General features: G+C 32.0%; 1 protein-coding gene across 1 annotated transcript in view; it reads left to right on the top strand.

Moving 5' to 3' along the window:
* The window catches only part of CUL5 (cullin 5), a 99,971-nt gene that overhangs the window by 71,329 nt on the left and 8,920 nt on the right, over positions 1–19,722 (top strand). Inside the window, exons 8-17 of the mRNA XM_051986931.1 lie at positions 1,334–1,427; positions 2,968–3,098; positions 3,366–3,473; positions 7,243–7,307; positions 11,488–11,620; positions 12,414–12,545; positions 15,253–15,376; positions 15,760–15,935; positions 16,049–16,210; positions 18,278–18,396. Coding sequence (XP_051842891.1) covers positions 1,334–1,427; positions 2,968–3,098; positions 3,366–3,473; positions 7,243–7,307; positions 11,488–11,620; positions 12,414–12,545; positions 15,253–15,376; positions 15,760–15,935; positions 16,049–16,210; positions 18,278–18,396 — 1,244 coding nt within the window. The remainder of the gene's footprint in view (positions 1–1,333; positions 1,428–2,967; positions 3,099–3,365; positions 3,474–7,242; positions 7,308–11,487; positions 11,621–12,413; positions 12,546–15,252; positions 15,377–15,759; positions 15,936–16,048; positions 16,211–18,277; positions 18,397–19,722) is intronic.

Genomic DNA, 19,722 nt, shown 5'->3' on the forward strand with positions numbered 1-19,722 from the left:
GGAGGGGGTGGAGGGAGGGAGGAGAAAAATCAGAACAGAAGCGAGTGTAAGGGATAATGTTGTAAAAAAGTTACCCTGGCATGGATTCTGTCAATACGTTATTATAAAATTTAAAAAAAGAACTTAAGTGGACTTAGAAGAGAGTTGTTTTGGTTTGAATTTTAAAGCATGGGTTGGATTTGTAGAAAAGAGTATTCAAAGTTTGAGAATTAGTGTGAATAAAGGTATTAATGGAGCAAAGCAGAAAATCTGTTTAGAGAACATTGTATAGAACAATTTGGTCAGAATAGATGGTTTTTGCGTATGAGTTATTAAAAAAAAAGCTTAGAGAGAGACGTTGGGACAGCACCATGGAAATCTTGAAATGGAATTTTAAAGAGTTTGGGTTTGGTCTTTTGGGCAATGAAATATTTTTGAAGATTTCTGAGCATGTGGGAGATAGAATCTGCTATTTTATGAAGATCAGTCTGTCAGCAATATATAAAATGGAGGAGAAGTGATTTTAGTAGTTTAAAGTGAGTAGATAGCAATCTGAACTAGGATGGTGATAGTGAAATCTTAAATACATGTTTAGTTAGTTAACTAATAGGTTTTGGCTATATGAAGAAGTATAAATGACCTTTTAGGGAGATTAAGTTGAGAGAAGAGCAAGTAGATCATAATAAGTGTGCACAGGGAAAATCATGTTGGAGTTGACAGTTTTAAAACAATATGCAGATCAATTTGGTAGTTCACACAAGGGAAGTACCAAAAGAATAGAAAATATCATGAAATATATTAATCTAAAAAAAAGCAACCAAGATTATAAGGAGGGAATAAGCAAAGCAATTATTATGGTGGGTCTGTTACAATTATAGATAAAAGTTAATAAATAAGTAGAGATTTTCAAAAGCAAACTAGATTTTGATGCATAATGAATTGTTGAATAACAAAATGCTTTGCATCTAGAATTTTTTAACAATGTTTAATATGAGGGTAAGCTGGAAGAAGGGAACTTTTACTTAGATGGTATCTATAATCCATAATAAATTCACACAGAATCATCTTTGCCTTAATAATTAACACACATACAATCTCTCAAAAGTTTTAAAGGACTTGTTTCCCTAAAGTGGTCTTAAACCTTACTCTGATCTTCAAGGGGGCATAAGAACCATCTCATAAGTGATAAATCAATATCAAAATACACTTTAAAGTTTATATTACAGGTACATAACCTCTGTTTTTGAGCACACAAGAAGTTTTTATCATTGTGGACAAGCTAGTTTTAGCTTCTAAATTGAAATTTGTGAACTAAAAGTCTTGAAATGAATTAACTTAATTTCTAATATTTCAGCTTATGGAGTGCTGTGTAAATGCCCTGGTGACATCCTTTAAGGAGACAATTTTAGCAGAATGCCAAGGCATGATAAAAAGAAATGAAACTGAAAGTAAGTAAAATAAATAGTAAATAACTTTTGGTGTCAAATACAAGCAACTGTTAAGTAAATTGTTTGATAGCTTTCAGTTATATCATTCTTAGTAAGGCACATGTATGTGTTCTAGTGCTTGAAGATTACAACAGTAAAACCAAGTTTTTCATCAGCTTTTTTCTATTTGAAATGTTGTTACTTTAGTAGTATTTTAGTTAGAATTTAGAAATTTAGAAAGTTTTTGCTTTATAACTTTGTAAGCTTAGATAGTTAGCATGATTTAATAACATCATTGATTTTGCTGTCAGTGAATATATTTGTACATTATAAAAGAATAATCACCTTTCCATACCTTGGTGTACAGTTTGTGTACTAAAAGATTTGAAATTACAAACAAATTGTGAGAAGCTATCTGATTTCTAGGTCAGCTTTCTGTCCATTAGGCCATGATTACTTTCCTAAACTATGATGTTACTACCTTATCTCTTATCTTTCCAGAAGCATCTACATAAGATACTCTTTTTTTAAAAGATAGTTTTCATTATTAAAAGACAAGGTTTAAATTATTTTCAAAAATACTTATCTTGTATAAAGAGAATAACCCAGAACTTATGATTTGCTGTCATTAAAGGATGTTTGAAATTTGGTAGGTTAATTTCATGCATTGGGACCCCACTGGAAGCTAATAGATGTGGATCAAACTGAATGGTACTCACATACCATCCAAGGAGAAATAGTGAAATTTATTTCAAAAGAACTGTACTATAAGATTACATGAAAGCAGAAGGTGCTCCTCAGAGTATGAACCCTGAGAAAAAGATTATAAGTAATCCTTTTTTTTTAAAAATTTCCATCTTTGACACTTTTTGGTGAGGGAGAGAATGTTAATTTTTTTTTCTCTGTTATATAGGATAATTTATCGTGTGTTGTCTGTTGTGTATGTTTTTTATTTTTATTTATGTTATTATTATTTTATTTTTATTTATTTATATTATTATTATTATTATTTTTTTTTTTTTTTTTTTTGCTGAAGCAATTGGGATTAATGACTTGCCCAGGGTCATATAGCTAGGAAGTGTTAAGTTTCTGAGGTCAGATTTGAACTCAGGTCCTCCTGACTTCAGGGCTGGTGTTCTATCCACCATGCCAGCTAGCTGCCCCTTATCTGTTCTGTTTTAACTATAGTTATATTTTTTAAAAATTGAGATTACGTGATTTTTATTCTTAATTACTAGATATACTTTACATTTATTTTGTTTACTAATGGTCAACATAAATTTTAAGAACTTTTTAGTTCTAGAGAAAGAGATTAGATTATTCAGATGTCATTATATGATCACTTTTGAATTATGGATTTTTCTTTTTCTTTCTTTCTTTCACTTTCTTTCATTTCTTTTTTTTTCTTTCTTGTAATTGTTGGGAATAAAGTGGATAATTAAATCAGAACAGATCCTATCCACTGTAATAATTCCTAAACACATTCTCTTTTGATGAGAGAAAATTTCAGGTTTTTCCCCTCTAATGAGATAATTTTACCAGTATGTTTTTGTCTTTTCAGAGTTGCACTTAATGTTTTCTTTGATGGACAAAGTTCCTAATGGAATAGAGCCGATGTTGAAAGATTTAGAGGAACATATAGTGAGTGCTGGCCTAGCAGATATGGTAGCAGCTGCTGAAACTATTACTACTGTAAGTTTTTTCCCAAAACATATGTCAGAAATAAATGTATGTAAAGATAAGAAAATGGCAAATACTTAACATTGTAAGGAAAATTTGCAATGTGGTATCATTTCAAAAAAATTTCTTAGTGCTTTAGATCTACAAAATTTAATTCTTTTTTTAAAATATTTTTTCATCATGTTTGTGTGGTTACATATTTGAATTAATTTCATCAATATAGCAATTTGGTTATTATTTTTCTTTTTTTTTTACTTTCTAAGTGTGTTTTGCTTCCAGGATTCTGAAAAATATGTTGAACAATTACTTACACTATTTAATCGATTTAGTAAACTTGTCAAAGAAGCATTTCAGGATGATCCACGATTTCTTACTGCAAGAGATAAGGTATGTAACATCATTTTGGTTTTGATTTGTTTGTTTTAAAACTAAAAATGTCATTGTGATAATTTACTTTTAGTCAAAAAAGTTCCTTCATTAGACAATTAAGATTGCCAAATAAAGGATTAGTCTTATATATCCAAATCACTTATCTTTATCATTGGAGTAGAGTCATTTATAATTTAAACATTGTTTATTTTTAGTTTTGTAATATATTGTAATTTTTGTAATACATAATGTATTTAATTATATCTGTTATTTGAAAAGCCATTTGGTTGAAGAAAAAGGAACTGTTCAATTTCTGTATCTTATTCTCCTGTCCAAAACTCCATCTTTCCTTGCATACTGTTCTAAAGAGAATGAAAATCACTTCTGAGAGTAAAGCAAAACGCTTTTCTAAATTCAATTGTCTTCTTTGTGCTTCACATTTATTGAGCATAATATTTATCAGATACTTACTATATAGGACATGTATTAATTAAGTTCTAGATAATAAAGAGACATAAAAGACAGTCCTTTCCTCCACAGGGAGCTTTTAGTGATGAGGAAATGAGACATAGAAGGGAGAATTGGTTTTTAGAGGAACCTCCTGTACATTTACAGGCCATATGAAGGAGTGAAAAAACAGAGATAGTGAATATGATTAATAATAATCAGCCTCTAGTTCTTCCAACAAAAAAAACAACAACAACAACATCATAATTTTTATTGAAAGGTAAAAAATAAATATGCTATCTGTGGAAAAAAGCTCTTAAAGTATTTTCATTAAGTAGTACCTTAATTAGTGTTAGACTAGTATTGCTGTCATTTTCATCTTTCATTCTCTTCCCTTTCACATCATCTCTAAATACTTTATTATGCGAAATGTACTTTTCTTTTAACTTAGCTCATATTGGACCTCTATTATAATGCCCACTGTACTACTTTTGACGGTATTCCACCTTATTGATGACAGTAAAAGATTTAGTACTTGTCAGCTGGCTCCTATTCCTTTAATTCTTTATTTCATTTATCTATACTTTTAAGTTGTTCCTGTGAAGAGAAGTTGTAACTAATTAGACCACTGCCTCATTTTTCTATTGTATTTGAATGACATAGAACTTGGGTGTAGGACCTAGCAGAACCTAGCCTAAGTAGAGTAATCTTGAACTTGCTTTGTTTGCTTGGGTTTTTTTTGTTTGTTTGTTTGTTTGTTTGTTCATTTTGTTTTTGAGAGGTCATTGGGGTTAAGTGACTTGCCTAGGGCTACATAGTTAGGAAGTATTAAGTGTCTGAAACTGGTTTTGAACTAGGGTCCTCCTGACTCCAAGGCCAATGCTCTATCTACTATGCCATCTAGCTGCCTCCTAGAACTGGCTTAACATATTTGCATTTAAGTTTTGGGATACTTTAATATAAATTAGTGAAATGAGTATAATAAGATTTGGGATTTCTATTATTTTTCAGTAAATGGCATAATGTAGAAAATTGTATACTTCTATCATTGCTTTGATATGTAAAATTCCATTTTGCCTCTTTGATTAAGTCCATTTTTTCTTCCTCTTCCTTAGGCATTTGTTACAGTAAACTAAGCTACCCTTTTCTTAATTTCTTTTCTTTCCCTTAGCTTCTGTGACTCTGTATGTATTCTCATGTTTTTACTATCTTTTTAAACAACTCTTATTCTTTCCTGGCTTCTCATCCTCTTCTCTTTTAAAGAGAATACTTTTTGAACCATTTTTTAAAATGGGTAGAGTTTTATATATAGCTCTCTGTCTACATTCTCTCCTTTCTTGTTTCATCTTTCTATTTTTAGCTGAGTATTTCTGCATAAATGTCTTACTGGCAACTCAGATTCACACATTCAGACCTGAATTCATCTCTCTTCTAAATCTGCCTTTCTTCCTAATTTTTTCTTCCTGAAATGTCACTACCATCTTCCCAATAACTTATGTTTTTAATTTTTTGGAACCATTTTTGAATCTTCTGTTTTCAATTCCATTCAGCTAATCAGTAATCAAGTGATATTGTTTTTGATTCTGCAGTCTCTTATTTCTCCTGTTTTCCATTCTTGCAACTATCACTCCAATTTAGTTACTCATATCTTTCATTTATGCTAGTTTACTGTTCTTTTATTACTTGATTAGTCTTTCTGCTTCCAGGCTGTCTTTCTGTCAGTCCATTCTTTCAGCCTTAAATCATATTTCCCTTTACATATATATTCCATGTTATAGCTTAACTAGATTTATTTTTTCTTTCCATTTGTGATCTACCTTCTTCCATTTCATTATTTTTATATATAGTCACCTCTGCTTGTAAGACATTGCCATTTATGACCATACTAGTTCAAATGCGGCCTAGTTTGTCTATTTTCAGAATTAAGGTGTTGTTGGATCTAGTTGGAAATTTGATGCATTGCCTGGGAAAATAAGTACTATTGCCCTGGTGAGGCAGTTAGCTGTTTTAGAAAGAGTACCTTTCACAGAACAGATATTTAATACATAGAACAGTGAATGTGGAATCACACTACCTAGGTTTGAATGTCCTTTTGTCTTCTTACTTGTATTTCCTTGGGCAAATCAGTTAATTTCTCTGGGACTTAATTTCTTCATCAGAAAAATGAAGTGGCTGCAAAAATGATTTCTAAATTCTGTAGACATCAATTTAGTTTAAATATTTCCCATTTGAAAACTGCTCTTAAAACAAGAGAACAAATACTATAGTTTTTCCTTTATCTTTGCAACTATATTTGTTTTACTTTTCTTTAGAAACCATAAGCTATACCATTTTTCTGTTCTCAGGATATGTTACCCAACTTAAGTAAAGTGCTTGGCCTTGCAACTGTTTTTTTTACCCTTACTTCAGATGTCCTCATTCTATTATGATAGGCAGCCTGATACTGTCTTCATAGGTTCTTTTCCTTCCTTTTATTAAGGTAAATAGTATTCACAGTGCTGGAGCAGCTTTGCATTAATTTATCTCCCAAAACGACTAATTTGTCTAATAAAAAATTACAACCCGAAAAACTCTCTTTATTCCATTACAGTTCCTTCTCTGTCTCTTAATTCTTTGATCCTAATTATTCTTTGATACCGCCCTGGTGAGGCAGTTAGCTGTTTTAGAAAGGGTACCTTTCACAGAACAGATATTTAATACATAGAACAGTGAATGTGGAATATGTTAGATCAATTGAAATTTCTCTTTTCCTTCAAGACCCAGTTAAAGTGTCATCTTTTCAGTTCAGCTTTTCCTGGCTCTCTCAACTGAAAAAAATTTCTCCCTCTTCATATTTCTCCTTTATGCTTTTTCCCTACTTTCCCTTATGTTGGACAGTGAGGTAGTTTGGAACTTGGAGTCAGGAATACCTGAATTTAAATCCTTCCTCAAAGACGGATACTAGACAAGTCACATAATTTGTGTTTCAATTTTCTCATGTTTAAAAAAAAATAGCACCTACCTTCCTGCATTGTGAGGACCAAATGTATTAACAAATATAAAGACTTTTTAAATTTCCAAGTGCTATAGAAATGTTAGCCATTATTTTAGATGATGATGATAATAATGTTGTTGTTGGAGGAGGAGTAATTATAGTCTTTCCCTGGCTATTCAGTTATAAGCGCCTTAAGGTCTGTGTAATCTTTATATATGTCCTTGGCACATAATACAGTGCCTTATACATAATAAGCATTTAGTAAATGCTTGTTAAATTGAATGCTAATATAAAATTCCTAATTTCTTAGGTACATGTATTTTAAATGTCAAGTTTTTGACCTATCTCTTTTCAAATTATTTCTAGGCATACAAAGCAGTTGTGAATGATGCTACAATTTTTAAACTTGAATTACCATTAAAGCAGAAAGGGTAAGAAAATTTTTATTAAGGAAATATTCATTTTAAATGGAAAAATTAGCAAATTTATATTTTGAAATTTACCATGTCTTAGATGTTCAGATCATCATACTAACCCTCATTCTGTTTATTTTGTGTAGCTTATCTAATAAGCTACCATAGCTTATTTGAAATCTGTTCATCTTTTTTTTTCCTTCAGTTTTTAGATTGGGGAAAAATACTTGATTGTTGAACTTTCTCTTTGGATTATCTCCTCTTCTAGGAAAAAAAATTCTAAGAATAAATAGTAATCATTTTTAATTTTTTGGACATTGTTTCTTTTCTACATTTGTTCCTTATGTGTGTCCACATATGAAAACAAGTTTGTTCACAAATGTCATTCCATCTGCAAATCAACAAACTGAATCCATGCAAGCTTCAGCTTAAATAAAAGGGAATTTGCATTTTTAATGATTTCTTATTTTAGTGTCAGTGAACAATTGAGTTAATAAAATTATTTTTTTAATTCTGGGAAAATGAATTACATGAATTAATATTTTAAAATTTTAATTTAAAAATAAAACAAAATCCAGATTTGATCTTTTCTTGGATAAGCAAGTTAGTTTATTAAAAGTGGACCAATTTTCACATGTAAGTTGAAATTAATACAGATGTTTTATTAAACTTATTATGCTACAGAAAAAAATTTGTGTGGAATTTTCTGGGTGTTATTTTCTGATTCTACATTTAGTCAGACTCCTTTGGCTCTGCCTAATGCATAGAAGATAATGCAGATTAAGGCCAAGCATCCCTTTCTAAGTTATCTTTCTCTATTCTGTATGCTATATGTATCTATTTTACAAGTTATCTGATTCTACATTTAGTCAGACTCCTTTGGCTCTGCCTAATGCATAGAAGATAATGCAGATTAAGGCCAAGCATCCCTTTCTAAGTTATCTTTCTCTATTCTGTATGCTATATGTATCTATTTTACAAGTTATTTCCCCATTGTTAGACTAAGTAGTTCTTGAGATCAGGGACTATTTTTGCCTTTCTTTGTATTCTCAGCGCTTAACATAAAGCATAGCACACAGTAAGTATTTTTAATAAGTACTTTTTGATTAGATGGATTCCAGATCTTTAATAGCTGCAGCTACTAGTACACAGACTGAGGGAATATTGCTGGAGTTTTTGGGTTTAGGGTCCTGGGTTGTCTCAACCAGAGTCTGAAGGGCAGGGATGAATAACTGAGGTAGTTTGACCCTCCTGCTAATGTTCCATCTCTCTTTTATGTGTTTTATTGCTTAAGTTAAGCTAGTTTAGATATGACATGATAAATTGTATTTATAGATTACACTAATTTTTCCACTTAGTTTCTTTGTCCTTTAAATATCTACTACAGTATCAAATATCATTAATTGTTAAATCTTTAAATGGAGAATACATTTATTTTAATTCTTTGTAACAAATTAATTGCATAATTCCATGCATCAATTTGTAAAATTTTTTGTTTTTAACTTTTGGTCTATTATTAGGTGTTTTGTCTCTACAGTCTTGTAATTGTCATGGCTGTAGACCACCTTGTAATAATGGGCCAACCAACTACAAAAACTAGAGATTGGAATTTCTGGGAGAATTAGAGGGATTTCCTTTACCTTTGAAATAAGATGTAGAATAAAGGAGAAACAATGGAGGACTACCATCACCTCTTTTTCTTTTGAAATCAGCATGTAGATAAAGAATTGCCCAGTGGATCTTTGTTTAGAGTAGATCTAAGAATGTGTACAGCTTGTTACAACTGCCCTAGTTTGCCTACGTTTGCTTTCCTTAATTTAGCTATTAGAAAGTTGTGACTATAACTTGGAAAAAATTTTAACTTTGAAGATGGCTTTCTGGAGATATTTTTCATTTGGTAGAAATATGCAAAGATGTAAAAGACATTGTTCTTGCTTTTAAGGAAGTTTGTGCCTTATTAGGTTTTATCATTTAGTCCCAGAGATATTTTTCAACTCTAAAATCCTATGTTTCTAAGATACATATACAAAAAAAAAAATGTACATAAGAAAATAGTAGATGATAAGTACCCCGTTAATGATGCAAACAGAGTGCTAAAAGATATAGGAATCTTGCAGTGGGTGAGAGTCTATTTTCTCCTGGATACTCTTTCATCTCTAGGTTTTCATGACACTGCCATTTCCTGATTCTTTTCCCATCCATTCTTTTTCATTTTCCTTTATTAGTTTTTCAGCACTTTATTCCGAGTCCTCTTTTCTTTTCCCCCTGTACAGTCTCAATTGCTGAGATTCCTATGGATTCAGTTATAATTTTTATGCAAATAACTCCCATATCTCTGCATCCTCCCCTTTACTCACATCTCAACTTTCTCTTGAATCTCTCAAAGTGCATGTCTCATAAATATCTCAATCTCAACTTATCCAGATAGAGCCCATTATCTTTTCCCCAAAAACCCTTCCCATTCTGAACTTTCATATTATTGTTGATAGTTTCACCATCCTCCAGTCTCAGGCCTGCCACTTCAACTGTTGTATTCAGTCAATATCAATATAACTAGTCTAGATGTTGCACTGTTTACATAGTTGTTTTTATTCTCAATCATTTCTGTTAATCATCCCCTTCTTTTCACTCACATAATCAGCATCCTAATTAGAATCACTACACACCTAGACTTTTGTAACATCTTTCTAACAAGTCTTTCCAATTTGTCCTCTGCTCATTTGCTAAAGTGATTTATTTAAATTATAGGTCTAACCATGTTATAATGTTGCTGAGTGAAATCTGTAGTCTTCAAGTATTTAATGCTATATTTAATAGTAGAGATGCCTAGAGAAAAGGCCATTGAATTTAACCATTAGGAAATTATTGTCCTAGTATTAAAGAAACTTGTACACCACTACATGCCTTGGAGATTGGTTGTTTTGGCAGAAAATAAAAGCAGAGTGGGCTTCTAGCTCCTTGTGCACTTTGTTGACAAAAGACATTTTTTAACAGAGAGCATAGTGCCATTCATTTAATGTATTTTGGCTCTTCTGATTCCTGGCTTGTAATTAAAACAGCACTAGAAGAGATGTCACAAATGATACAGAATTTTATTACAAGAGACTTGCAATGCCACATATATCAGTACATAATAAATGCTGATTAAAGCAAAGAATTGGAAATCAAGGGGATGCTCATCTATTGGGGAAGGACTGAACAAGTTGTAGCATGTGATTATAATAGAGTACTCTTGTGCTAAAAGAAATATTGAGGGTAGTGGTATCAGAAAATCATGATGACCTGTATGAAATGATATAAAGTGGACTGAGAAGAAACAGCAGAATTCTATTGATGATCAACTATAAAAGACATGCCTTTTGTGATCAATACAGTGATCCATAACCGTTCCACAAGATTCATCACATAAAGATTCAGTATACCTCCAGAGAGAAATTGAGTTCAAATTGAATATAACTTTAACTTGATTTTTCTTGCTTTTTTTTTTTTAGTATGGAAATGTTTTGCATGACTTCATATGTGTAATTTATATGTTGTCTTCTCAGTGGGCAGGGGGAAGAAGAGAATTTAGAACTCAAAATGTAAAAAGAAAAGAAAAAATCAAACTAATCATTTGAAATATTTTAAAACAATACATGTTTATTGAATTGCTCACAATTTATATAGAGAATAATTGATATAAAACTCAAAAGAGAGAGATTACTTCAAGTTGGGACAATTGAAGAATTTACAAAGGAGATAGCCTTTGAGCTGATCTTGAAGGCTACATAAGATTTAAAGTAGTAAAAATCGGAATCTTGCCAATCCAGGCATGTAAACTAAAGTGAGATCACAGCATCATAATTATTGTAGGAATAATAAATTTGACTAAAGTTGAGGATTCACATAGTAATGGGAGGTAAGAAAGAGGCTTATTTGTGGAAGATGTGAAATACAAAGAAGATAACTATAGCAGAATGGATTAGAAATGGGAAAGACTAGAGTTTTAGAGACTGTTGGAATAATTTAGGCATAAGGCATTGATGGGAATCAAAATTTGGATAATGTTATTTCAGTGTAGTAAGAAAGGAATGAGTACATCCTAGAGATGAATTGTAGAATATAAAGATTTAGTTTGTGTAAAAAAAAAAACTGGTAATAGGAACAATATTTATAAGTGGTAATGCAGTGTAATGAACTGCCTATATGTTACTTATAGGGTTGGATTAAAAACGCAACCTGAATCAAAATGCCCTGAACTCCTTGCCAATTATTGTGATATGTTGCTAAGAAAAACACCACTAAGCAAAAAACTAACTTCTGAAGAAATTGAAGCCAAACTAAAAGAAGTGGTATGTGATTTTTTTTTTTTTAAGTATTGTGATCATTTATTTAAATGAACTTGTTTTGATTTTGGCCTTTCTGTGATAGCATCCATAAAGACTTTTGGTGTAATTAATATGAGATCTTTACTGTCTATATAATTTTTCACTTGAAAACAGTTTTACCTAAAAGCAACATTGAAAATGAACACCATCATGTTGCTTTCTTCTTATTTTACTTTTGCAAAAGTTCTTTGATTCCTGTATAAGGACAGTAAAGTATAAGGAGAAACCCAGGTGCCTTCGGTGCACAATTAATATCCTTTCTGACTGAATTATATAAGGTCCCTAGATGATCAGCCAAGCACAGGAACTGTATAAAAAGAGCTACTTTATCAGCCTCATCATTGTAGCTACCAGAATTAAAAAGAAGAGAAAAAAATAATAGAAACAGGAAACAAAATGGGAATAAATACAGTAATAAAGAAACAATAGAGATAGGTGGGAGATGGGGGGAAAAAAAGAAAGGAGAGAAGAGAGGGTGAACTGTTTTACTGATGAAAAATTAACTCGTTACCTTAAGATTCTAAAGAATCTTATTTTTACTGAATGAATACAGTAGGGTAGTTTGTCTCAACCCCAAAATAACTTGGCCAGCATTTTAAACAGAAAACCAGTAGTCCTGCCAGGATTAATTACCCTATTAAATAAGCTCCATAAATAGAGGAGGCCTTCTCCTCCTGTATTGTTGTATATTTGGGGTGAGAGGGAAGTCATCAACTTAAACAGGCAAGAAACTGAATGAGATTTTGTTTCCATGCAGCTTTTGGTACTTAAGTATGTACAAAACAAAGATGTGTTTATGAGATATCACAAAGCTCACTTAACACGCCGTCTCATATTGGATATCTCTGCTGACAGTGAAATTGAAGAGAATATGGTAGAATGGCTAAGAGTAAGTAACTCCAATGTTTTCATATGATTTTTCAATTTCTTATTTCTCAGTTTAAAATATGCTTAGCACTTAAAGATGCTTTTTGAAATTAATATATTTGATTAATTTTCTGAACCTTATTATAAGTTGCCCCTTTGGGGGAAAAAGGGTAGTAAAGAGATTATATAAAATTACATATCTATTAATTTATAAATTAATTGGCTTCTTAAAATAGCTTTTTATGAATCTGTAAAGTTACATATAGAATTATGATGTTTAAGTGAAATTTCCAGTACTCTAGAAGAAAAAATAATGTCTCTTCCTTCTACTTCATTTTTTTTTTTAATTTCACCTCAGCTGTTTGTAACTTCCCCTTCAAAATTACCTTTTATCTATCTAAATTTTTTTCATGTGCATTAATGCTTATATGTTGGCTCCATTAGAATATAAACTCCTTGAAGGCAAAGATCATTTTTGCTTTTTCTTTGTAATCAATGACATATCACAGTTGTTGATACATAGTTTTCAACTTAATAAATGCTTGTTGATTAATATTATACAGAGTGCCAATAACAAGATTCCTTTCAGCTCTATGTGAAAGTTTTTGGTTTTAAAGAACTCTGAATGCCTGAACTTAGAAATTATCAATTCAATTCTCTTAGTTTACAGATGAATAAACTGAAACTTTGAGGGGTCACTCTGCTTGTTCATGGATTGATAAGTAATATAAATGGCATAGCTGAAAATTGAACTCTGGTTTCTTTCTCCAAATTTCTAGTATTCTAATGCTGCAATTAACAGAATCTGTTAAGAGGGGAAAAAATGGAAAGATCTTTATGAACTGATACAGAATAAAGTAATCAGAATTCAAAGAATAGTATACATGATTATTATAACAGTCAGTGGAAGGTCACTAAAAGAAAGTTGAATATCAAATAATTTTTTAAATAGCAAAGATTCTATAGAGTGAAAAAAGAAATGTACACCCCCTAATTACGAGATTGCCAAATATGGTCACTTATTGGATGTTTTTGGCTTAATTGGCTTTGCCGCAAGAAAACATTTTCTTTCCTCAGAATTTTATTTTTGAAAATTACTTCTCGGAAGCTAAGCAGGGTCAGGCCTGGTTAGTACTTGGATGGGAGACTGCCTGGGAATACCGGGTGCTGTAGGCTTTTAAAAAAAAAAAAAGAAAAGAAAAGAAAACTACCTATTCCTCTTGGGTGGAAACTTTGAAATGACTTTTTTATTTTCTCCTATTAGAATGTTAACTTCTTAATAACAGGACTGTCTTGCTTTTCTATTTGTATATCTTGTGCATAGCTTCCTAAACTGTGGTTTGCTACTCCATTTGGGATCTGATTGAATTTTTATGGTTTTGTAATATAAATGTTTGATTTACATACATACCTGAGGTCATGTAAAACTTTGTCAGACAAAAAGGGTCACAAAGTGGAAAAAGTTCGATACGCTCCTCTGTTAGCACAAAGTTTTATACATAGTAAACACTTAACTACATTTTTTTCTTTTATTCATTCATTCATAACAATGATGTAAGAACAAAAATTAAAGCATAAATAAAAAATTAAATCATTTTCTTAGGAATCATTATGATATATATTTTTTTCCCATCTCTATTTTATTTCCACAAAACACAAGTTCTAAATTTACTCATTCTCTAGAAGAGAATTTAGTATATTTTGACACCCTAGTTAAATGGAAAAAAATTCATTTATTTGCTGTTTATGATTATAAAACTGCTTAGCTGATGTGATATTGAAGAGGTTTAGTGAACTTTGTCCTATCCTGGCAGAGGCAAACAGATTGGGCTTTTCCCCCATCAGTATTAAAATGCCTTCTTGAGGTTTATCCAAATAATCTTAGCTACTGAGGAATTGAAAGCTACTGGCTGGAGTTGAAAAAGTAAATTGTCTTGAAGCTCTCAGGTCTCAAGAACTTGAGTCAGCAAGCATTTATTAATTCCCTTAAAGAACTCACAGTCTAATGGAGGAACCCCCAAGAAGATTTCATACACATAAGAGAGGAAGAAACATAGGTTGTCTGTCTCTTTGGAGTGAGTGAGAGAGAGGGAGAGGGAGGGGAAAAGAGAGAGAGAGAGAGAGAGTGTGTGTGTGTGAGTGTGTGTGTGTGTGTGTGTGTGTGTGTGTGTGTGTACGTAAATACATGTATATCTCACTGGCTATAAAAAAAATTTGGGTCTCACTTTTAACAACTAAAAGTAAAGGTAACTCACTGCTATGAAAGTTTACAAAATCTAGTTAATATTGCTTGTAGAAAGCTGTAGAAAACTTTAGCTCCAAAAAGATTTTACCATGTTTTAGAAGTTTAAGTAAAAAAAAACTATAAGAGAAATTTCTTACCAGTTTACGTTTACATTTACTTTGAGTGTTGCTATTTTCACTGTTTTTAAAACCATGTGAATTTGCCACAGTTTTGTAATGGTGACTTTCTGTTTTGTTTTTTTTTCTTATAAGCATTGCATCTTCACAAAACATCAATTTGTAATACATTAAAAATGGGCAAAATCAAGGTTGCACTTCACTTGAAGGAATATCCTAAATATTGAGCAGAATATTAACATTTTTATTTAAGAATTTGGCTGTGTTAACTAAAATAAAGAAATTTATTATCACATCCAAGAGTCAATATTCAGTGTTAGCTGTAGTTTTAATTAATATTTTATTTATTCTCTTGTCTATATGCATAGGAAGTGGGTATGCCAGCAGATTATGTAAACAAGCTCGCTAGGATGTTCCAGGACATTAAAGTGTCAGAAGATTTGAATCAAGCTTTTAAGGAAATGCACAAGAATAATAAGTTGGCTTTACCAGGTATCATTTTATAATCTTTAGGTTTTTTAGTAGATTCTTTGAAAGAAAAATTAATCTTAACTTTACTAACTTAAAACAAATATTCAATTCAGCACACATTTATTGAAACCTGACTGTGTGACAGTTCATAGAACCAAAATATTTGAGATATTCATAAATCCCCTCACCATTTGAGGCTGTTACCATGGAAGATGATTCTTGTCTATGTCAATATACATCTTTGTATGTTGGATTAATTGAATTACTGATTGCTGATTTTACTCAATGTGGCATTTTCTTGGTTGTAGAGGCCTTTGTGTTTAACAACAAAATATATTGTTATGAGATTTCTACTTGGCTTTTATTTATCACATATTTCATATTTTAAAATATCTTGTCAATAGCTGACTCAGTGAATATTAAAATTCTGAATGCTGGTGCCTGGTCCAGAAGCTCTGAAAAAGTATTTGTTTCCCTTCCTACTGAGCTGGAGGATCTGATCCCTGAAGTAGAAGAATTCTATAAAAAAAATCACAGTGGCAGAAAATTACATTGGCACCATCTCATGTCAAATGGAATTGTAAGTATATTTTAACTTAAATTTTATTGTGTAATATTTATATATTTCTAGCTTGCTGACATAAATGTGGTCATTACCAAATAATTTTCAGTATTGATTTTTAATATTTACAGATAACATTTAAGAATGAAGTTGGACAGTATGACTTAGAGGTAACAACATTTCAGCTGGCTGTATTGTTTGCTTGGAACCAAAGACCAAGAGAAAAGATCAGCTTTGAAAATCTTAAGCTAGCAACTGAACTTCCTGATGCTGAACTTAGAAGAACTTTATGGGTGTGGATTTTTCTTTATAACTTTAGTGTAATGAATTCTGAATCTATTTATTTTTAGAGATGTTTTGTTTACATTTAAGATTTAGTTTAAATCTGAATTTTGTCACTTAGTGAAAATAATCAACTTTTGAGCCTCTTAGTCCTTAAGAGCCTATAAGTTATATTTGACTTGCAACAAAATCTATAAACTAGATTCTTGATGAAGCATTTTGAATAGTATATGATGCTTAGTATTTTTCAAATCTCAACATCCTCATCATACTTACAATAGCTATTGACAACCACATTTTTCTATATCCAATCAAGGATTTTCATATTTTTCTCTATCTTCCCATTAAGTCAGAGCCTGCATTCTGCATTGTGAAAAATTTTTGTCCTGGGTTGGCATAGCAGAGTTCTCTGCACTGAAGTCAGAGGTCCTTTGTTTTATCCATTTTTGATTTTGTATAGGTTCTCACAATCTTTCATTACTCAAATCACCTCTATAGAGAGCCATAACTTTGGAGAAGTGTACTTGAAACAAGGATTCTTACAACAAGGTGTTAACTCAATGGAACTGATAAGACAATGGTTATCTAGTTTAGCGTGATGATTAATAGTTCTCTAGTTCAGTATGATTGATTTAATCTTACAACAAATAATGGTTCCCTAGTGATATAATGATTGGCTTATACTCAGTATAAGGAATGGATTTAATTGTAATAGAGTATTTAAGAGGTCAGAATCAGAGCTAGAAACAGACTCAGAGAAGACAAAGGACTGGAGGCTGGAGCTCAAGTTCTCATAGCAAAGGAGAGACATTCCATCTTCATCAGCCGCATGGTGGCTGGCCTATCCTCGTGCTGACCCCATTGAGACCAAGTCCTATCTGAAGGGCCTCCAGAAAGCTAGCTGAGCCCCAGGCAAGGAGACGGACTATGAAAGAGACAGTAAAGACTTTTGGACTTTATCCCTGGCTATTCTCATAGTGATTACTTAGCTAAAACAAAGGCTGGTCCCAAGACAACCAGAAAGCTAAACCAGAACATTACACACTCTGAATTATATACAGGATATTTTCTAGATTCAGTGAAATCATTTCAGTCCTAGGGCTGTAAACATCTTTCTTTCATCCCCTTTTGAAAAATCAAGTCTCCTACATGTTGATAGAAATACTCAACCTGCAAATAATTGTCTGGGCTTGGGAATACTAATAGAGAATTCACAAATGATCTGTAATTAGTGGAAAGAAAAAAGGTGGAAGGGAAAAACAAAACATTTCTAAAACGTTTTGCCTTCCTCAATTAAAAACCTAGCAAGATATCTTGAGGTTTATGAACTAGATTTCTTTTTTATAGCCCTCATTGATTGCCCAACAATGTGTCCCAGCCCAAACCTCACTTGGTCATTGTTTGGGCTATAATTTCTCGGAGTGAGTGTAAATATCAGTTGTTTCTATCTGGGCCAGAGACCCTAAGAATCTTTTCTTCTTTGATTTTTTTTTTTTTTAATTTAGTAAAGGATGCCATTCTCTGTCTCATTTTCTTACCTAGCCTTAATCACTGAATGGGCATTGTCTCAGACATACTGAGACCTGGACTCAGAAAATGCCAAGGCCTTTCACTGCATTCAGGCCATCTCCAGTCATCCTGATCTATATCTTGTCACTGTTTTAGATGGTTTCAGAGGAGAGAGGGGTGCTGGTGACTTTGCATAATCTTCCCTCACTTAAATCCAACTCTCTTGCAAGTCATGCTGTTCCCTTACTGATGCTGGGGTCCTCTTTAAGAACAAAAGACAAACAATAATACCTGTCCACAGTTGCATGAACAATCCTTATAATCTTTATTTCCACCTCACCTCCTACTATCATATGTTTCCATTGTTATGCACACAAGTTAAAGCATAGGTTGTGAGCTCAGTTGTTGGAAGAAGTACTCACTTAGACTCTACAGAGATCACTGGTTCTTTGAAGTGCACAATAAATAGATGCTTTCAAAGTAGATTTTTAGAACCTATATAGAATTGGATAGTACTTTTTTGGTACCTTTTACAAACTAATGTGTTTTTTTTTTTTCCTTTTGCATAGTCTCTTGTTGCTTTTCCAAAGCTCAAACGACAAGTTTTATTGTATGAGCCACAAGTCATCTCACCCAAAGACTTTACAGAGGGGACCCTCTTCTCAGTGAACCAGGAGTTCAGTTTAATGTAAGATTTTTGTTTATTGATTTAAAAGTAAAATCTTTCCTGCAATGGTTAGTGCTTTGTTTCCAGGATAAAGCTTTACTATTTTTCTTAGAGGAAATATAAAACTAAGGACCTAACTATTTTATAATTTGAAGCCTAATATGTGAGGCACTAGGAATGTATCACATTATGGAATTCTGCTATTCAAATTTAGTTCCAAAATGTGTCCAGAATGGTGACTGATGCTTAAGGATCTATTGGAATAAAATATATTATGTTAATTGATTTAACATATAAGCTATCAATATTGTAACTAGTGTATTATTAAAGTTTTATTTGTGTTAACTTGGTCTCTAGTCTGAAGGACAATAAATCAGACAGAAGCTAATTTGCCTGTATTTTACATTTACATAAATTTTAAATTATATTCAAGTGCTACTTGAAACACATTTATTTCTTCATTTCCATACTTTTAGTCATTTTACATGTGTGTAAAAACTTAATTAAATCATATTCCTAGTTACAAATTATAGCTTTCTCTTTGGTAATTTGGGTTTTGTGTTTGATGTGGCAGAAAAATCACCATAATTATTTCTCACCTGAGCTCCAGACTTGTATCTCCAACTACTCACTTGACAGCTCACCTTAAGTGTGTCATAAGTTTCTCAAACCTATTATGTATAATTCATTGTCTTTCTGTTTTAACTTACCCGTCCCTTTTCTCCAATCCTCTTAAGGATGCCAGCCTAGTTTTTGACACCTAGATTGACAACTCACGAGTCATCTTCAACCCTTCCTTCATTCTCATCCACCACTGCTCCATAGCCAGTTAGTTTTCTTTCTTCCTTCTATTCACACTGGTGGCCTCCTAATTGGTCTCCCTGTATCATGTCTGTTTCCAATCTTCCTATAGCTTCCAAAATAATTTTCCTAAAATGTAAGTTTGACTATGGCACTTTCCTGTTTAAAACTTTCTGTGGCTCCCTATCACCTTTAAGATAAAACAAATTCTGTTTGATATTTAAAGCCTTTTGCAATTGGACGCCATTCTTTTTTTTAAAAAAGAGTATCACACATGAAATTTAAGCCCTTTACACTCTAGCCAAACTTTATAACACATATTCTCCATATGTGACACCCTTTTTCCCAGCTGCTCCAGGCCTTCTACATGTTCTCCTTCATACCTGGAATGCTGTACTGTTCACTGACATTTTGGGAACCTCTGTCTTCTATCAAGGAGAAGTGCTGTCTTTTTAAAGAGACATTTATTGATTCCTTCAGAGGTTTTTTCATCCCTGAACCCAAATCAAATATATGACATTCTGCCACAATCAGTGGCTCCTGACG

This window comes from Antechinus flavipes, chromosome 3, assembly GCF_016432865.1.
Source record: "Antechinus flavipes isolate AdamAnt ecotype Samford, QLD, Australia chromosome 3, AdamAnt_v2, whole genome shotgun sequence".
Lineage (NCBI taxonomy): Eukaryota > Metazoa > Chordata > Mammalia > Dasyuromorphia > Dasyuridae > Antechinus > Antechinus flavipes.